We start from the raw sequence: 20,420 nt of genomic DNA, 5'->3' as shown, positions 1-20,420 counted from the left end.
TCGTCCCTGTGACCCGTGACCCGCTCCTCCTCTTCCTGACCCTGTCTTCCTCTGCTTTCAAACTCTAAAACCCCAGGAATGTAATTAAAGTCATTTGGTTCTGACAGAAGCTCGGTGGCTCACCTGCAACTTGTCCGAGCCGTCATGTGAAATAAAGCAACGAGGACACGGCAAGTAAACCTTACGGTGGATTATCATTTAACAAGTAACCTGAAGGACCAGACCAAGTCTGTTCAGCCTCTGTGACGACACCTGCTGCCGCTGACAAAAGCTCTGTCACGCAACTGCAGAGCCCTCATACATCCAGCTGACAGACAGAGAATATAATCTGAGTAAGTGAGAAGAGGAACATGAAAAGTGAAACGGGAGTCTGCCTCATGGCCTCCAGCAGCAAACAAGCATCCTGCTGCACATTCACCAGGTTCCTCCTGCAGCTTGGCTCCGTGCCAGCGTGGGCCCGATGCTGCCTGTGAAACGTAAGCTCCAGCTACTCTGCACAGCGAGGCAGGACGTTCACCCCTCAGCCCCTTCAAAATAAAAGGCTTGATGATGGAGTAAGTCCAGTCATGGTATGAGCGGCTAGCGCGTCTTTGGACGGTCACATATTCATTTACTTGCTGATGTGTTGCCTTCGTCCCTCGGTGCTCTCTTCCTGTAAACACAGCGTTATCTCCAGTTTGGCGCTGCTCGCTTATCTGCATCCTGTTTTCTGTCAAACTTCCCCTCAGTGAACAGGGGAGCGTACGGTTTCACCTAATCTAATTTGATCTATAGCGTTGGTATGTCAAATACAATACGCTCACAGGTGAGACTGGGCTGTTTTTCTGCCTCGTTCCAGCTCTTATCTGCTTCACTGTGGCATGCCTTTGATATTTTGTGGGGCTTCAAGAGCTCCACGGCAAGTGACTGCAAACCTTCATTCCACAGATGAGACACTATCCCAGAAACCCCGATGTCAAACCCAACACCTGATAGCGGGGGATTGGTTTCCTGCTGCATACCTCCTCCAGGTGTACGCCTGCTTTAGGCTGCTTTTTTTGAGTGGGGGCTGCCGAGTCAGGAATCAGGGGAGAGCATGTACTTTCAGGATATGAGGAGGCCCTATGGATAACCTCAGCGTGCCCTCGAGAGGATCACAATGTCAGACGAAAGGACACAAACACCTCTGTGCCTCTATTCTGATTGGATTCCATCTCAGAACAAATCAAAAGCTGAATTATCTACACCAGTATTAAATAAAAATGATTAAATAAATTCATCGATTGATCGTTGGTCTGCTTATAATACCATGACCCTGAGTTGCACTGGGCGTTGGCTGTTTCACATCATCAAGAAGCAAAAACCACGTAGAAAACCATTATAAATATGACAGAAAATGGAAAAAAATGCAAATGTGAGAAGAACAAATAAAGTGTACTCATGTGAAATCCTGCTGTTTATAGTAAGGAGCAGGTTTCGCTGTTCTTTGAGGAGGTTTAGAGCTAAACAAGCCTGACTCCTGCACAGTCTCAGCCAGTTCAAGACAGAACAAACGTCACGCAGCGAGCATGACTGGGACAACAATGAGATGTGTGTGTTCGCAGGCGGCCGAAGTACAACGCCGTCGTGATCCTCCACGGACGCGTGTTTTCTGAGCGTGTCAGCTCACCAGCATGACTTTCCTATCATGTCTGTAGCCCTTTACGTCTAAACATACGGCTGGGACTCACATTCAGCCTAAAGGACATACTGGGAATGTTTTTTTCTTCCTGTCAAGTCGTGCATGGACCACGAGTCAACGCCAAACACTATTTGTCTGACAAAGAGCAAGCCATGAATAGAGAGAAGCAACCAAATCCTCAGAGTCTGGACTAGAACGCTGTAAACACTGAGCCCAGACCCAAACACACCGTCATGTACGCTGGAAATGCTCAAAGGCCAAGAGGTCAAAAGGTGACACATGCTTTTCAAAACTCTGCACCACTCATTCGGGTTTGCCGTTTGTCGATGCCATGGACAATGGACACGCGACAATGTAAACCAGGCACAAGACGAATGCTGAGGCCCATGTGTCACACAAAGGAGCGCTTGTAGCATAACTCCCACTTTGCTTTGAGATCACGAGGCGCTCGGCGACACAGTGCAGACAAGAGGTCGACACCACGATAAAGAGACGCAGGCTGGAGCCACGATGCGCTGTTTTAATTGGCAGCAGCAGCAGCAGCAGCAGCAGCCAAGAAGTAAAAATGTCCATTCTTTAAGGCGGACCTGAGCTTAAACCCTTGAGTTCAAATGCTGGTTGAACGGGAGAAGAAATCGTCAGGTTTGAACTCACATACGTGGTTGGTGTTGCTTCTCCAGTTGCACTCATGAGACAGTGAACAATTCAAATATTACTGAACTCACCTCAGCTCCAGAATACTTGTTGGTCCGAGTCACCAGGTCATCAACAGAAACATCCGGAGCCACGGGCATGTTACGGAGCTGGAGAGAAAAGATCTCCCGACGAGTTGGAGCGTCTGGAAGAGGCACGTAGACGATGCGGTCAAGGCGACCTGGACGCATCAGAGCCTGTGGGACAGAGAGGAGACAGTCCACATCTGATTATAAAATCACATATATAAAGACACTGAACCTGCTTGGTGAATGCTTGGGGTGGTGGAAATAATGAACTGCCCTTTATTCTGGGACAGTTTGCAGAACTGATTTTTGATTTCCATCCAGTCAGATGTGAACATAACAAAATACATTTCTCTCAATGTATAATTATACAAGATATATTATAAAAGAGACCAGCAGCAACTGGAGCTGAGTTTCTCTGCTGCTGTTTTCGTAACACTCACGCCAGGCCTGGTTGTAAAGACAGGGGCTGTGGCTCTGGGCGAATACAAGGCAGGAGACATATGCAGACGCAAGCCATGCAGGAGGTCACGTCAGGAGCGAGCAGAGAAGGTCGGAGGGACCACAATACTATAACTATAACCTTTGAACTATTCACAAAGTCATCACTTCGCTTTTCAAACTGCTCCGAATGCTCAAACTTAACAGAATTGACAGACAGAAGTTTGATAATGTTATTGAAGATCAGAGTTTGCTGGTTCAATAGGCCGATGCAGACTTAAGATTTATTATCCATAAACACAGACACAAAAACAAACAAAATCCCTTTTTTAGTTGACAACCACTCAATACTGTCTCCAAGATATCAGCATGAGTCTATGACACATCCTTGAAAGCCTGAAGTCAGTCAACTACAACAACAGAACAACAAAGCAACGTTCAAGGGCTATAATCAAAACCTCCAGCCACACGTGGACGGTGGGACAAGACCACCATCAATGAACTCTGGAGCCTCAGTCCTCATAACTAGAGCCGTTTGACAAAGCCCACCAAATGACCCATGCCTGTCAGATGTCAATCAAGTCCCCCTGACTGAGGCAGGAGCTGCTGGAATGCTTGGAGTCTGGATCTGGTGCTTTTTGTGTTTGTGTACGGAATATGAGAGGATGGAAACTAGAAACAAACATCAGTAGCTCCTCTCAGGTAACCACAACAGAGCCATGGCCGGCAGAACAATAAGGGACCATCAAAGGGAACGCCAGTGCTTTACAGGTCGCCAACTCGTCCGTGTGTCTGAGGAGAGGGTCTCGCTGTTCAAAATAACACGCTGCACATTTCATTGTTTTTTGAGTATTGTGCGATTGTTGATGTGCAGGAGGAGAAATGGGTGCAGTGGGAATTGGCGTCTGCGGTTGTTTGTCACATCAGGTCGAGCCAGTTGCCACAGCGCACTGCGCTACGCTGACGATGTGCCAAGGACACTTCCTGAGCTGCGTACTCTGGAAGTATCTAGTGGCCGCCTGCCAAAACAAACCTGCTGACCCCGGCCAAACAGCTCACACAGACAGACACTCCCAGGCACACTGACAAACAAACGCTGGCATGAAAGAATGCACGTAAGTCACACACACACTGATTGGATTCATTTGTTTAGTTCTGAGTCATGTGCCAAGGCGGGACCTACATCCTTTATCTGGGAATACCCCCTAAACGTGCTCGTGGCTTCTAGGTGCTCAGCGGGTTCCAAAGCGCTCCCAAAAAACAGCCGACCCTTAGCTTTGGACTGCTAAACTCATCTGACTGCCTCGAAGGGAAAGAACTTTTTTTTCCCTTCCTCTCAGAAAGAGCAGGGGGCCCATCCATCACTTAAGAAGATATACTTCCTGTTCTCAAGGATCTAGGGATTGGGGTAGGAGAGTGGGGAGGGACCCCAAAAGACAAATACCCAGCTGGGCACGTTGGGCAAGAACTGAAGCACTGAACAGAATCATTCTACCTGAAGTCTGGGCTCGAAAAACAAATGAGGGGAAGAAAAGGGAAGAGAGGTCAAACTAGTCAGACTAAGGAATTCACACAAACCAAGTGGATGGAAGACAACAAACCAGCAGCAACAAAACTCTGGTGATCTAACACCAATCTGTATGATGAACTGCACCCACTGGCATTGACAGGCTTCATTACACACGAGCCATTAGTAATGAGAAATACCCCTGGGTAAGAAATACAGAGCAGCTCTGAGTCAACAACATTAATACTGAGGCTGGGCCCATGCACTGCTGACCAGCCTCCAGAGAACAGTCAAGCACCGGGGCCAACACTGAATCAGTCGGGCTGATTAAAACCCTCAAAAAGAGAAAGAAGAGACACGAGTGAGAGGAATCCCTCGTGTGTTTCCTCCAAGCCAAGTTTCACTGCCGATAACAACACTAATCATTCCAGGCATTGCAATGCTGCTCAAGAAGTGATTACCCCCTAATGACAGACGACTTCCTATCTGTGAAGGCCAGTACCTCTCCCTAGCCAGCGAAGAATGCTGGGAATCTGCTCCTTGGAGCGCTGCAGCTGAGCGCATTCTTGGCCAGCTTCATTCTGACCTGCTCTGAGCTATGTCTACCAACTGTTTAGAAAAGACGCCCCCGCAACTCAGGTGTGTTTTATTCTTAGGTGGTGGAGCTACACCTCGATGTGGCGCGGAAGAAACAAGATCGGATCTGTTCGGCTGATGGAGTTCTCAAATGAAAAATGAAAGGAAATAGTGGGACGACTGGAATGACTAAGTCCTTCCCCGCACATCTGGTAAAGTCTGGGTTTAAAGACTCTTTTTATTAGTGTTGTTTCCTACATCCATCCAGTCTGATAGCAGGCTGTCTGGGTGAATGGGTGACTAGCCTGAGGAGGTAGAGCTGGGTTTGTTCCCTGCCTGAAGGCATTTGCTCTATGTGGTTTCCTATCCTGTCAGTCTACAATCCTCAGAGGCCGTGATGAGTCACGCTGACTCGGAAAGGGGCCACCCTGGATTTAAGTACCACACACAAAACAAAACAAATGCGCATAAATAAAATGCGTAATGGGAACAGAAAGCACACAACTTTAATAATTGGCTACCGTCCAACCTCATGGAAGTACAGTGGTGATAGTAGAGATGCTGGTAACACACAGAGCAACTGCTCATGGGTGGATGGATGCTCATCTTTAGAGAGGAGCTACAGGCTGGTGCACAGCGCAGTGTGGGGCAGAATCCTTCCTGCATCATGCATCCATGGCACATGTAATTTCACATATAATCATGAAACACACCCTCTTAAAACTGTGCCACATTTGAAGTCGTTTTTGATGAACAGGTTTTTAACCTTTCATCCGTGTTTCATTACCGATACACGCATCTTATTCAAGTATAGGTGCAGACAGTGAGAACTCTGGGAGCTCTTTGGAAACGAGCCACTGTCTCATTACTTTAAGGGGATCCAGAATTTTTGATTTTATTTGATTTGACAGCACTCTCAAACTTTACTCCTGCAGCATTGTTGTATAAAAGGTTCCCAAAGATTCGGTTTTCTACTCAGGCCACCGACCGACTGTGTTTCTTCAGTTCCTCCAAATGCCACAAATCCGAACATTCAACTAGAGCAGTATTAAACCGCCTGCTGAAGAGTTTTTCACACCACATCATTCTAACGCGGTGACATCACTTTGGACGAGTCAGGGCTGCGCTGAGGGACACTGGACCTGCTTTATGTCAGTCCTAATTTTGATTCGGGAGAGGATCAGAGGAGGAAACCAGTGAGAGAAAGACTAAATCAGAACAAGGGGAGGGTATGGCAGAGCACAGAGGGCGAGAGAGCGAGAGAACTAAAGAGAGAGAGAGAGAGAGAGAGAGAACTAAAGAGAGAGAGAGAGAGAGAGAGAGAGAGAGAGAGAGAGAGAGAGAGTTGGCAACCATTCAAAAACATGAGAGCCTTTCACTCTGGATTTTACTCGAGTCAAACTTGCATCCGGCAGGCAAGGCCACCGTGTCCACGAGCCAAATAACTGTTAACCCGCTGTGTTCTGCATGCAGGGAGAAGTCAGCACTTGTAGTTTCAAGCCAGGGTATAAACGATAGGTGAAGGTAGAGCATTGGCCTGGGAAGCTGAGGGTCCCAGGTTCAAGCTCCGCTTCTGGCAACAGGTGTGTCCTTGAGCAAGACACTTTACACTAGCTCCCTGAGCGCTGCACTGCGGCTGCCCACTGCTCCCCCAGGGGATGGGTTGAATGCAGAGACTCATTTCCCCAATGTGGGATCAACACAGCGCAGACAACGCCTTGAAAAACATCAAGCTTGGAACAAAATGAAGCACTGGTTTTAGGACCAACCTAAAGAAACCTGGCTTTTAATTAAGCCTAATTAAATAAGTCAGTTCTGCTCTTTTGTCCCTGTCTTTATCTGCATTGCTCTTTATCAGGTGCCACTCCTCAAATGAAGCTAACCATAAATTCATAGCTTTGCATTCGACATCAAACAGTGAAAGCCCTTATGGTGAAACTGTGATGCCAGTATCTCAACATTGTTTGTTCTGTGAGTTCACAAGTAAGAAATTGTGTTAGTTGGCGACGACCCGGCTGTGGTCTGGACCCTCACGGCCAAACGTTTAGCTCCTTCACACAAAATCAACACAGTGTGTCACCAATGTTGCTGCATTCAGAGTGTGTGTTTTTTTAATTGTTGAGTATTTGGTCTCTACAGTGAGAGGTAACACCTGTTAGCTTTTATAGTGAGACTAGATAATGCAGATGGATCCAGGAAAGACAGATAGCAGCAGCTGTGGTCATTGTCCTTCTGGAGATCGGGTTGATGGTGCTCACACCTTTAAAGCTGCCCAGGGGGCTGCAATAAAGTCCCTGAGTGTGAAAACAAGCCAGGCTGACCCCAAAATAAGAACGGCCACTGTCCAAAAAAATCAAGGTGAAGAAAACCGACTGAGGCCGCAGTGAAATGTACAAAATGTACATTTGTAGCACAAAATAAAAAAGTGAAGCAGTTGACATAAAGTACATGTTTGCTTTGCAAAGAGCCGCTTCCTGTGAGCTGTCCACAGTTCGCAGTTTTAAATCTGCGTGGCCTTACATTGGGTGTAAACTCGCTAAGGTCTGCTTTCCATAATCTGCCCCAGAGCCAGTGAGCACCCTCCAAAGCCCTGGTCATCATCTTCTCCTTGGACAAACCAACTTCTGTGTGTTTCTTCTGCAAACACTTCTGCTGCTATTTCATCTGTATCCGTCTGAGCTTTCAGCGCCACTATCACCTCATCAGTGCAGGATCCCCACGCTACAGTGCGAGGCTCCGTTTAGTATGTAGACGAGGGTAGAAGGGCCTCCGAATTCAACCTAGCGTGCACAGTCCAACAATAACAAGCCAATCTAATCAGGGGTACTGTACGTGTGCATGTGCGTGTCAAAAAAAAACATGATTTCACAGCTGCAAAGTATGAGTTGAAATAGGAAGTTTAGGAGGCCCAACATTTCAGGGGTGCTTAATTACAAGCCACCGATTCAAGTGTTGATAAAATATTTGCATAATCTTTTCTTATATTTGCTTGTGCAAATTGTGTGACCAGGATTCTATGAACCATAGGCTGCAAACGGATCCAGTCCACACACACACACACACACACACACACACACACACACACACACACACACACACACACACACACACACACACACACACACACACACACACACACACACACACACACACACACACACACACACACCTCCCCTGGAGACAGACTGCAGGTGCCGGACCCACCTCGGGTACCCTGCCGGGCTCTTGTTAGGCTTGGTGCCACTCAGGCGGCTCCTAACACGCAACCCTGAGTGCTTTGTGTTTCTCTGACAGCCCTTGTCATCCTCCTCATGTAGTAGTGCGGAAAAAAAAGAAGAAAGCAGGACGTCAGGGATTATTGCTTTGAAGATTTCAACAGAGCCACAAGGCTAACATTCACTTTGCTGTGTTGTTTAAGCTGTGACATGTGCAGAGTAACAACATCTAGACTCTTCTCCACCTACAGAATATTTTGATGAGTTCAGAATGAAAATAGTATAATAGTAGTAGTAATAATAGTATTTCATCCCATTAATGCAACTAAATCCCAACATGTGCAGCAAATTAGTGAAGCAGCATTCTGGTCAAAATCTACACCACAAGGTCAAAAGAACGCTTAAAGCAACTCAGTATAAATGTTCGTCAGGGAATTGAAGGACGATACTGAACCTTCCCTAGAGTGCAGTTAATAACAGGTGAAAAATGAAACAAAATTAAAAAGAAAAAGTAGAAATCTGTCCTCTCAACTGAGTGACTCTGCAAAAAGTGGTCTAGTGGCAGTTTCTCAGTTTCAAGCTCCTGCCGGAGTGATGGTTAGAGGCTGGACATACACTGTGGGAGCTGCCATGCAGTTCTGGACTGGTCCAGGTCGTCTAACTATGTGCATAACTAAGTTGTTGTTAGAAACAGCCTCATCCGATGAAGGCTGCTAACGTTTGTTTTCCAGAGAGACGAAGGCAGTTACAAAGAGATGGATAAAAAAACCCCCAAACATGTGAGCAGTTAAACGTTTCCAGTACAGGTGACTTTATTTATAGGCACTGCAGCTTTGACAGCGATGGTTGCCAGGCAGCCAGGACTGATGGATGTTTACACACTGCATATTTGAGACCACGATGGTGAGACCAGAAGGTTTTATGTTTACTGGGTAATAACAAACACACACATGCATTTCTTAGCTCTGCACTAAGAGCTAAGAAATGGTTGAGTTTAAAAAGGTTCATCAATCAACGCTTCATTCTGGCACCAGACAATCATAAATCTCATTCACTACCAGCATCACCACTTTTCCCATCACTGCCGTTATCACTTCCTACATAATCTCAACAGTCATCATCGTTTGTCAGTACCCTCGTCATGGGGCGCAGGTCGAGAGGCCACCAACAACCTGTCTCCTGCTTCCCTCCAAGTCCTAACATTAAAGCACTCACACACACGATGCCGCTCACCGATACTTACCAAGGACGCAAACATAAACAGGCGCGTTGCTGAGTGACAGATCCGACTCAGCCGGATCAGTTTCCACTTCTGTGAACTCTAAACATTAGCTTGTTTACTCTCATCCTGAGCTGAGGATGGCTGGTGAGAGAGGGGCGTGTGCGTCTCCAGAGAGACAGAAAGGAGACGGAGACAAAACGCAAGGATCAGATGTGTCAAAATAAGAAAATAACACATTACATTGTTATTATAATTGACTGCAACTTGATGTGATCTCAAAATTATGTTTTGCTTCTTTGCTCTTTATTTCAGCTTAATGAGGAAAACAACTTCCTTAAAGCGGCCCAGTTTTACAATTCCACACAATTCTGTGGTTTTCTCAAAGAACGAATCAAAGTGTGTGAATCTACTTAAATACAGGCCAACCATATCTGCTTTACTGTTCTTCTGTGTTGCACACAAACAATGAGCTGCCGAGTGGAATCTACAACATCAGCGCAATTAGCCACCTACTGCACGAGATAAGGCCGAACGAGAGCAGCAGCGCGAGATAGAGGAAAAATCCCCCATGCAGCATGTGAAGACCCGTGTCAGATTTCACCACAGACAAGGTCACCCACTCTGGGTCCTGCCTCGGTGTCTTGGCTCGGTAACCGGATCCGCTGCAGGACGGTGACAGACCTGTTTTTGTCACAGAAAAGGTGCCCACTTGGTTTACACGGCCATTGTGTCGACAACACCTCAACATTCTTATTTTGTTTTCACTGCGAGGCTTTCGTGTACGTGTGAGTTGTCTGTGAACGTGCACCGCTGTGAACACCTCCTCAAACACACGTGCTCCCACAAATGAAAAACAAGGCCTGTCTCAATTCCAGAACCAGAGTATCATCGGTGGTGTTATGCTGCACAGCCAAGTTAACACTTGGTATGTTTGTAATTGTGCTGCCTATGAAACTGCACAGTAATCCCTTCCAGCTGCCTCCCTCACTCACCCATCCACCCTCCCCTTCTGCCTCCTCTCTCGCCTTTCAGAGAAACTGTAGCTGCAGCTCTCAGTATGTTTTCCATGGGCCCTGGTAGATTCATCCTGTTGACAGAGCCAAGCCTTTTATGCATCGAAAACACAGTATTCCCTTTCAGGTGGAGAGACGGCAGGAGGGAGAAGGGGAACTGGGCTGTGGGAGGTGGTGGTGGTGGGGAGCCAAGGACAGTCCCTGCAATGGACTCTGAACTTCAAAATCTCCTCATCTCTTCACAAGCAGAGAGAGCGAGAGACAGACAGTGAGAAGGGAGGGTATGAAGGATCAAGAATGGGAGGCAGGAGAGGAGGAGGGAGGAAAGAAAAAAAACAACAGCACAAAGGAGTGCGTAATTAAGACAGGAAATGGGAGAAGAGAGGAGGGCTCTGGGGGCTTTCAGAAAGGAGCTGGCCGGGGTCGCTTTTCCAGAGAGTGGAGGAGTGGGGCCGATACCCGAGCCGTCTGAATGGAAATCAGATAATCTGTTAACACAAGGCATGGCCCAGATCCTGCCTGCAGACTGACATGGATAGGCCAGTTCCTGTTCCAATCCACTGCAGTGGCACAAAGTGTTGCCAGGGCAACCAGCTGTTCCAGCCAAACGTTGCCTCTTGCTCGACAGGTGGGGCTGCGAGGCGGGTAGAAGAACAGAGGAGCTTGTGAAAACACAGCTAAGTCGGTGCTAGGAAGTCAACACCAGCATCCAGGCAGGCAAACGCTGCCATTCAATGCACATGAAGCATCCACACATTTGTAATTGGGAAATCATAGGATGGGATGAAACAAACAACGATGTGGGGCCACTCGCTTTTCAACACTTTGGACTGAAGTAACAAGTAGTAACCTTCTCCCCGAAGCATTAGAGTCTAGTGGACGTCATCTCTTGATTGATTTCCTGATGGGGACCAATAATTTAGCTACTAATACTTCTGAAGATGAGCCACCTCTTACTGGGTCAGTGGTTTGACTCCTCCTGCCTATGTTGAAGTGCCCTTGAGCAGGGATTACAGTCTTGGATCTGGTTTGTGTCTTCTTCCTTTGAAGATGGATGGAACTAGGTCAACAGAATTCTGTGATTGGCGATTTCACATTTAACTTATTGGGTGGAAATTTGCCATAATGTCATCAGTGCTAATACGTATAACCATTATAAAAATTTACCGTCTCTGCTACCAGTTGAGCTGGTGCAGGCACAGCAGGCTGCCAGCTCAGGTTTTACTGCTACAACATTTCTCAGTCTCATGTTGCCACAGATTAAATGATTCCAGTGAGTAACACAAAGTGAAGCAGACGGAGTTTAAACACGACAACATATCGATGCTAAAGCTGTGGAAACGGCATCTGAAGAAAGAAGGTTGCACCACTTCATTCAGCTCAGACCCGTAGAAAAACCAGTTGGCTTGATGACCCAGTATGTTGATGTGCTGCTGTAAACAACCAAGGCCGCTACTGTTTTAACTACGCACATTATCACATCTGGCAAAGTTGTGGCATTTTTAGCGTCGTCTTCTACGATCGGACTCTAACACGTTCTACATTTACACAGCCTGAAACACTAAAACCAGTTCTCCCAGCCAAACGTAACAGTCTCTGTTTTCCGCACTTTCCCAAATACTAGATTTTTACAACTTTATGCTCATTTACATTTTTGTGTGCTGTGTCACACAAAAATTGACTCCAGCTCTAAAAAAAGAAATCTACTGATCTAACCGAGCAGTGGTGTTGGTCCCAAGCAGTGGTGTTGGTTAGTATCAAACTCCCCCCATAGTGCCATAAAAGTGTTATTTACAATGGCCTGAACAACTTTATAGATTCCCCTGGAGGTGAACAGGAGGCCACAGCTCTAAATCAAGGCTGGTTAAAGGTAGCTGTTTCAACCCTTTTCAATTTAAACTGCGTTCATATTTCTAGAGTGGCGACTTAACAACAAGAGGGAACAAATCTCTGGCAATAAAATGTACCACTCGACCCGTGTTTTTTTCTCAGCCTTCGCTTTGATTGTCCAAAATCCAGAGCTGGAGAGGACAATGGAAAAATACAAATTTAAACCTCAAATATATGCAAAAAACCACCTCCTACAGGACTCCCACCTCTGCTGACACTTTAGAGTGAGGCCGTGCGACATGCAGCGGCGTACCGCAGCTCAAACTTCCCCTTCCTCTGGAGGGGAAGTCATTTTATTGTGTTCCACTGAGATAATTGCCAATCCTTTAAATGAAAGGCTTTTCTCAGTGCTCTGGTAATTACTAGATACGAAGCAAAGGTCTGGTAAAGGAGGGGGGAGGTAGAAAAAAAAAGAAGAAAACTTGACAGGCAGGTATTAAAATTCAATGGGTGGGGCAGGAAGGAAGTTGAGCGAGGGATGTGTTGAAACAGAGAGAATGAGGGAGGGCTGGAGGGAGAGGTGCAGGGAGGGCGGCACGCTGTGCTGCTGCAGCCTCCGTTTGGGGTTGAGGAAGGACATGTTTATGGTCTGAGGGTTGGGCCAGTAGACCAATGCTGTGCCAAGTGCCCAAATCACATCTGCTCCTGGGCAATCCTCTGCCATAGGAAGGTGATTTATGTGGTGATCACTGACCTCCTTTCTGAAATCACTGATCTGTTTTTAGGAACTTCCCATCAAATTTGGAGCAGCTGAACTGAGCTGAATAATTCCTTCAGTTAGTGCAAATTACACACCGTGCTTCCCATTCGGTGCATCGAGGAATGTCTCCCAGCGATGATGGAGAGATTGAAAGCCGAAGCAAACTGCACATGCAGTCCCACACCTCAAAGGGTTCTGGATGCGTTGGCACCGTTTCACAGCAATGAATCGCCTCGCCGATGAAATCATGGGGTGTAGTTGTTAAGATCACATACACTTGTTAACTATTGCTTTTTTGAGGTTAGTTGAAAATAGGGGAAGCAAATATTAAAGTTTGAGTTCACATGGTAACACACATCGAGAACAAACACAACTCAAACAAGGTGGTTGTGAAGTAGCGTAAGAAAAAAAGAACGGGTAACGCAGAAGGTGTTGACTGAGTGTCTCTTTTAGCACGCTGCTTCCTGTTAAGGCCTGTTTCACCTCAACTTCTAAAAATACAGCTCAAACCTTTGTCCCAGACAAAGACAGTGGAACCCATTCTGTTTAATTCTCATGATATACCAGGAACTGATCACCACTGTTCACAATATCAACAAAAGTTTGTCCTGCAAGATGAGACGGTGCTGCGGCTTCAGCTTAGTGCTCTGCAGTGGTCCTGCCATGTTGACAGGTATGTCCGTCTATCTAGAGCTATCAAATGATCTTTTTACATGGCATCAGGTATCATTTACACACTTTCCCCTGTGGTCCCTGACCCTGGAGAATGGCCCTTCAGATGCCTGAAGAGGCCCCCGTGCTCGTCAAAGGGCTGCCTGTTGAGGGACCTGCTGGTCTGGTGGAAAAAGGTGTGCTCTTAGCTTGTTATGTGACACGAAGGAGAGACAGGCCACAGGAAGGTGAGGGGAGGAGCGTCGGGTGGAGAGGGGAGGGTCAAGGCACACAACAAAGGCCCCTGTCAAGTTGGAACAGCCCATCAGTTAAGTGTGTTTTCCTGCAATTTGAGAAAGTGGAATCTGGTCAAATTGGTGTCCCCTCGAGTTCCGATTGCATGAGTTATGTACCCGGGGAGGGATGAGGTGAGGCTGGGGGTATGTATGAAGAGCCCGCTACTGGCTTAATTGATACTTTCAGCTCTTCTGGAAGAAAAGTAAAACCGTCAACAGCAGCATTCCAGGTCAGACTGGCTGTCTCTATAGCGACAGCCAGGGGGGAGGGGGTGCTCTGCCATTGGTGGATGAGACTGGATGCTGGAAATGGATATGGAGTGACAGGTCAGCGCCACAAGCCACATAACACACTGCAGCCACAAGGTCACTCGAAATGAGGCGGCTTAGACAAACCCTTTACATGAGCGAAGAGGTTCAATAGGGGGTTTATAGAGAGGCTCAAGGGTCATCACAGCATCCCAGCCATGGATAGACTGCATATAAAGAAGGGCGGCATGGTGGACGCCTTAGGCAAACATTAGCCCAGCTCTGTTCCCCACAATAAGCAATAGGTCAATCGTAAAAAGATGTCGTACATGCACTTGTTTGCAAGATCACCATCTTTTGAGTTAGGCACTGAGGTGGGTAACGCCTTAACACCTTTAAGGCAAAACCTGCAATACATGCACTCTCCTCTATTGAGTCGACTCAGCAACGCCCTGTGTGCAGACATTTATCCTTCCTTTTACAAGGGGATATTATTTTACAGTATTCTGACCTTGGGTACAAGGTGAAATCCAACACCACCCACCAGTCTATTTTTGTATTTGTCTTACAGTAAGCTGTAGTAATTGAATCATGCTCTCCAGGATGACTAGACACGAATGGAGCAATGAACGCATCCAGACCCCATCCTAGTAATAGTTAGTCAGGATCGAGTAGCTCCACTTATGTTTGCACTGTTTTTGTTCCTTCAGCTTTGAGGTTTCACATGTTGAATTAGATGTTTTTGCATCTAATTTATAAATAATCTCTTCAGATTTCCTCCTAAGAGCTAAACTACTTTAAATTGCAACAGAATGAATGTTGCATCATCACATGTACCACAGATGAGAACAGAGAAAGTCCATCTTAGTGTTTCTGGCATCAACGTGAACTGACTCATGTCTTTGGCGCGTGCAGTGACTTTTGACAGATTACATCCAAGTGCTACGATGCTAAACTGCAGAAGAAGAAAGACAGCGCCAAGGTGAGTCATCAGCAGAGAATAGCTGTGGTTTCCACCTCACCAATGCAACCAGCTCATTCAATAAAGCTGCCTCCATTATGTTTACTTGTAAGAAATCCACTAAGTAACTGCACCGTTGGTTGTGTAACAGCTCCGGATCTCGGTGATTCCCTTTGGCAGGAAAACAACAGCTGAAGATAAACTGGTCTTTTCACATGTTGTCAACTGCTCAATCTTAAATCTTACAAGCTACAAACTGAAAGTCACCAGTTTTCCAACAACAAGCCTTTGTCTCCCCAGTTAAGATCAGATTTGGATCTGCTTATTTTCTCTTACTTTACCACCTTGATTTTCCGCAGGGTTCCTAAAGAGCCAGTGGATACATTCCTATGTAATTTGCTAGAAGTAAGACCCAAATTATTCTACATTTCAGCTTCGCAAAATCAGGTTCACATTTACAGTTTGGATCAAACTGTGGCTCGCAGGAAGCAGAATGTTCCCTGGCAGTGACCTTCTGGCAGCATTTTGCAACAAATCCTTCAATCTGAGCGTTACTGTGACGCTGCTGATACAAGATTGCACAAACAAGTCCTCTTATGGATGGTGAGAACACTGCTGCAGCAGTACACCAATCAGACGTCCTCTCTGCCGCCTGCTTGCAATTTTGTGTAAAACCCATTCTGAGAGCAAAGGTCTTCTGAGATAAAGATCGTTAGAGCAAAACTAACTCAGATGAAGGGTCTCCTGTCTCGTTTGCGCCCATTATCCATATTTATGTCCTCTGTAGTGTATTTAAGTACTTTTGTTTACTAATAGCATCTGCATGGATCCGTTTTGTGCTGACAGGACCTGGGGGGTCCTCAGCATGCGGAGGACTGAGAAGCGGGTGTGATTCAGGTTCTGCAGGCGGTTGCAGTGCGATCAGGGTTTTGATAAGGCCCCGTTGATGGGCTGTGGAAAAGCTCTTTATCACCGGAGCATGATAGCATGCAGAGGAGCCATGAACCTGCGCTGAATAAATAGGAGGCAGCACACATTCAGCTACACACAAACAAATGTGCACATGCACGTGTGTGGAGCACCTTTCCTGCAGATTATCCCTGTGAAAGAATGCCCCCCGCCTCCTCCTCTGTGTGAATCCTACCCTCTCTCTCCGTCGCCCACCCTTTCCTATCTCCTCCCACCGTTACTCCTGCTGTACTCCTTCCTCTGTGTCTCTCTGTTTTGCCTTCCATGCCTGAGTGCAAGGTGAGGATCACAAAAGAAACACCTGGCAAACACGGATGTGGTCCTCTTCGTCTCATTGTCACCCTGCCTCCCCACACACTCGCTCACCCCCCGCCTTCCCAGAAAGGTGATCATAAGAATGGCAAACAGGGCTTTCAGCAGGAGCAGGAGCAGGAGGAGGAGGAGGTAGCACCCCCCTCCACTACTTACTCCCCTCATCCCTCCCCACCCTCCCCGGTTTGGCTTTCACACGCCAGGAAGTGCTATTCAACCCAGGAGCTGCATGTACATGTTCCACTCAAGCAGTAACACCTCACTTCTTTTTGCAATACAAGATATATTTATATAAAAGTGCAGATGGTCATGTGTGCGCATAACGATAAGAAAAAAAGGAACCAGTTTGTGTTTTTTTGTTTTTTTTAACAAATCTTGCTTCAGGAACATTTTACTAAAAAGTTAAACTAAAGTTTAAGTTTTGTTGCCAAGGACTTAAAAACTACATCAAATACTGAAACGAGAAGCTTTGATCACGTCTCTCAGACTCAGGGAGTGCTCCCCCATTCTGACCAAGCTTCCACATTTCTTATTATGACTGCCACGACTATGATAAGCTCAAACCACAGTCAGAACATTTTCTAAACTGCATTGTGTTTAGGCTGTGTTCCACATGACCTGGTCGCTTAACACACACTTCACAGGGTCAAGAAGCTTTGTATTAAATAACCTAATGAGAACCAGAAGACCTCGGTTGCATCTTGGTCCTGGTGGTTTAGCTTTTTCATCAGCAAAGGGCCTTCTTGGTTTTAGGATTTGGCCGACACATCGGTTCAGGCCACGTCTTGTTATTACTTTCTGTCACTGCAGTGATAAAACATGAGAGGCTGATGCGCAGGACTTACACGGTTTGATTTAATAACAAGTCTTAATCAAGCGCTCGGCCATATGCATCCGTTTATGATCTGCTATTTGGTTTTTAAAATAAATGGTGGTGCAGCTAATGTGTGACTTGTTGCTAAATAGTAATAACTCAGCCTTTAAGCAATAAGTCATTATGACATTCATCTGGCTGCTGCGGCTGCTATTGTTTTCATATGGGAAACTCTTTAGCCTGAAACTACTTAAACATGTAGACATTTATTTGTTTGTACATTCCACTGAAACTGTTAAAGGAAGGACGGACATTACTAGAACAGCCGATAATGCAGAATAGAATAAAAAGCTCTGTTCATATATTACCTTGACTATTTTATCACAATAAAAATTGTAACCCCAGTACTAATGCATCATTCCCATTTATTTACACTAGTGAGACTTGTCATTGCAGTTCAGCACATGAAACCTCCCGAGCTATGATATCAACAGAAGTCAGACACCACCAACAGGCAAAGCACACAAACAGGAAACATGATATGCAGCATGGAGGCTGCAGCTATCCAGACGCTCCATCTCCCACCTCACTTCCTGTTTATGAGGGAAGAGAAGCACCACTTTGACAACAGGCAAATGAGCAAAGGTGTAAAGTGCTGGAGGCTGAGCCCGTGGCATTTATATACACGGCTTTTCATAAGTGACTGCGTTTGCTTCGGGAGCGCTGTGACAGCTTTACTGCGCTTTCAAGTATTTATAACTTACAGCCTTTTTGGAGCCCCAAACCTGGGACCCGACCGGCCTCTCTGTGCCGGAGGCCCTCGCCTTACTCCACTTCAGCACTGCAGGCCTGTAAATCTCTCAGCGAGGGGACGACAATGCGTCTGGATGTGGCTCCAACTATCAGCGCCATCACAGTCATAAGTGCAGCTTTTTGTCTGTTGGACTTCACGTTCAACGTTCAGCTGCAGGTGGCTTCAAATGTCCATCAAGAAAGTGACAGAAAAAAAGAGCAGTGGGGATACGACAAGGGTGGAAAGTGGTGCGTACCATAAATAGTTGGAAATCCCATTTTCAGTGGGAGGCATGCTTTCTTCTTTTTCAGTCTCTGTGCGGAAATGACTATTTATGCACCAAACACTGCCATGTGTAATTTGGAAGATCTTGTTTCCAGTCTTGTGCTCTTGCTATTTAGATAATACAATGCTTAGTGTCTTATATCTTGTGGCTTGTTTAGTTTCACTAACACGTCAAACAAACCATCTCTCCCTCTCATTTTAACCAAAGGTGCCAGAAGTGCCTCAAATTCCTTCATCCAACAAATCACTGCAGTTCCTGAAAGCAATTCGGCTTCTCACTGGCAGCAGAGTCACTTGAAGCTCCCGGAATGAAAGAACATAATACCTTTTAGTCATTGCAGCAAAAAAAAAAGAAGTCTGGTTAAATGTGGGCTGTGTACGGACGACCAAGCCAACTGCTTTTCCAGTTATCTCCTGCATCTCAGGCTGCTCACTGTAATTCATCCACATTGACATGACCATATGGTTTACTGCTCTGTTCCACAAATACTCCTGAACGTGGAGCCACTAACCACGGGAAAAAAGAAACGTAAAGCCTGCCTCCTGATACGACCTCTGTCCTGCTATCGCCATACAAATGCTTTTTCAAACACGCCGGCACCAAAACACAGCCCAAAAAAAAAAAAATAACATATTGAAACACAGCTTTGCAGATGTTTCCCTCCCAAATTCAGAAAGAGGTTCATGCATTTATAATTTAGCATGTATAATTTGTACCTATCAAGTAACATTTGTTTATCCAACCATGAGTTCCAACTGTTTGGGCATATAGGGACCGTAATTGCACCGTTGGTTAACTGACTGTTTCAGAGAAGCGAAGCAGCGTGTGCTGCCACTGAGAGGGGTGGAATGCAGAGGACATATTTGCCAGTTGAAATAACTGTAATATGGAAAAAGCACCGCTGAGTCAATCGAACGAGTTTATTCAAGGAGAGACGACCCACAACAGAAGCTTCAATTTAATTTGGATGCTATGCCACCTAAGCTGAACTGTCTGATTCTGGAAGACTTATGATCCACTAAGGAAAGTACGTCGCCACAATAAAACAAGTCAGTACAATAGAAGAATGCAAAAAATCTTCAACGCCACTATTTTTGTCTGTAAAGGGTGATTTAAATCCCCTGAGGGAAGCCTAATTATGTCATCAAAGACAAAGAGTATTAACCCCAAGACAAAGGATGGTTGAGGTTTAGGGTGACATCAGCACCAGCGCCTAGAAGACAAACGCATGCTTCCTTTACAAGCAAATGATTTACTCAGTCAAAAATGTTTAGTGGCTGCGGAAGGTGAGTTTAGATATGCTCGGCAGAATCAGCGCTTTATACCTCAGGGTAGCAGCAGTATCGTATGTCAAGGTGCTTCCTGACGCTTAGTTAACATTTCACTGCAATCTGAAGATGACTATTAATAATCATATGACTGCACTTATGTCTTTAAGGGAATCATGTATGATTCAGTGGTGAAAACCTCTGGTTAAAGGAGAACTAAGCTAATCATAAACATGTGTAATTAAAGGTGCTAATTGCAGATTTCCTGTCCGACAATGTTGACATTCTGAACGAGTCAATCAACGTACACTTTAAAACCGCAGATTTGTACACCACAGCACTTGAGGCACATCCAACCGATGAAGGAATGGTCAAAATGGAAAGGCACATTTCATCACAAAGACATATCATGAGCAAATGCTTATGGACAATTTTGTAATGTGTTAAAGGCACTGTAGGGAATCATGAAGCTGAGCTGTGACAATTACTGTGATTTGTATTTATTTATTTCATTTGCGTGATTAAAAAAACACAGCACATCTCCAGTTCTGGAATCTGGAAGGACTGTGACAAGCTTTTGCCTGGCTGGTACTGACACTGTGCCAGAGGACACATTCTATGCTGCGTCTGTATCTAATGGAGCAGAAGCACAGTGCTGAGTGAGAGTACACAAACAAACAGCACAAAGAAGCAATAAATGTTCACTAAACAACAATATTCTTTGCACATCTTAAATCAAAACCTGTCATTCGTGATCAAGACTCTTGATCTAGAGCATCAGCACATGAATGTGTCGCCATGTAAAGAGGACGGTAACTTCTACTGCTGTTCACCATCTTGCCCAGGAATTTGTGCTACCCATTTATCTGCTGGCCTTC

General features: G+C 45.8%; 1 protein-coding gene across 2 annotated transcripts in view; it reads right to left on the bottom strand.

The window, feature by feature from the left end:
- LOC114864907 (ribosome biogenesis protein SPATA5-like) overlaps nt 1–20,420 on the bottom strand; it is a 44,190-nt gene that overhangs the window by 7,792 nt on the left and 15,978 nt on the right. Inside the window, exons 1-2 of one of the 2 annotated variants that reach the window (XM_029165916.3) lie at nt 8,108–8,764; nt 2,386–2,550 (exon numbers count right to left, since the gene is read on the bottom strand). In XM_029165916.3, coding sequence (XP_029021749.1) covers nt 2,386–2,544 — 159 coding nt within the window. In that variant the 5' untranslated portion in view covers nt 2,545–2,550; nt 8,108–8,764. Of the gene's footprint in view, nt 1–2,385; nt 2,551–8,107; nt 8,765–20,420 lie in introns of those variants that run through there. The other variant, XM_029165915.3, reaches the window with a different exon arrangement.

Source organism: Betta splendens, chromosome 10 (genome assembly GCF_900634795.4).
Source record: "Betta splendens chromosome 10, fBetSpl5.4, whole genome shotgun sequence".
Lineage (NCBI taxonomy): Eukaryota > Metazoa > Chordata > Actinopteri > Anabantiformes > Osphronemidae > Betta > Betta splendens.
The sequence above is the reverse complement of the archived record's forward strand: the minus strand, read 5'-3'. Positions and strand labels throughout refer to the sequence as shown.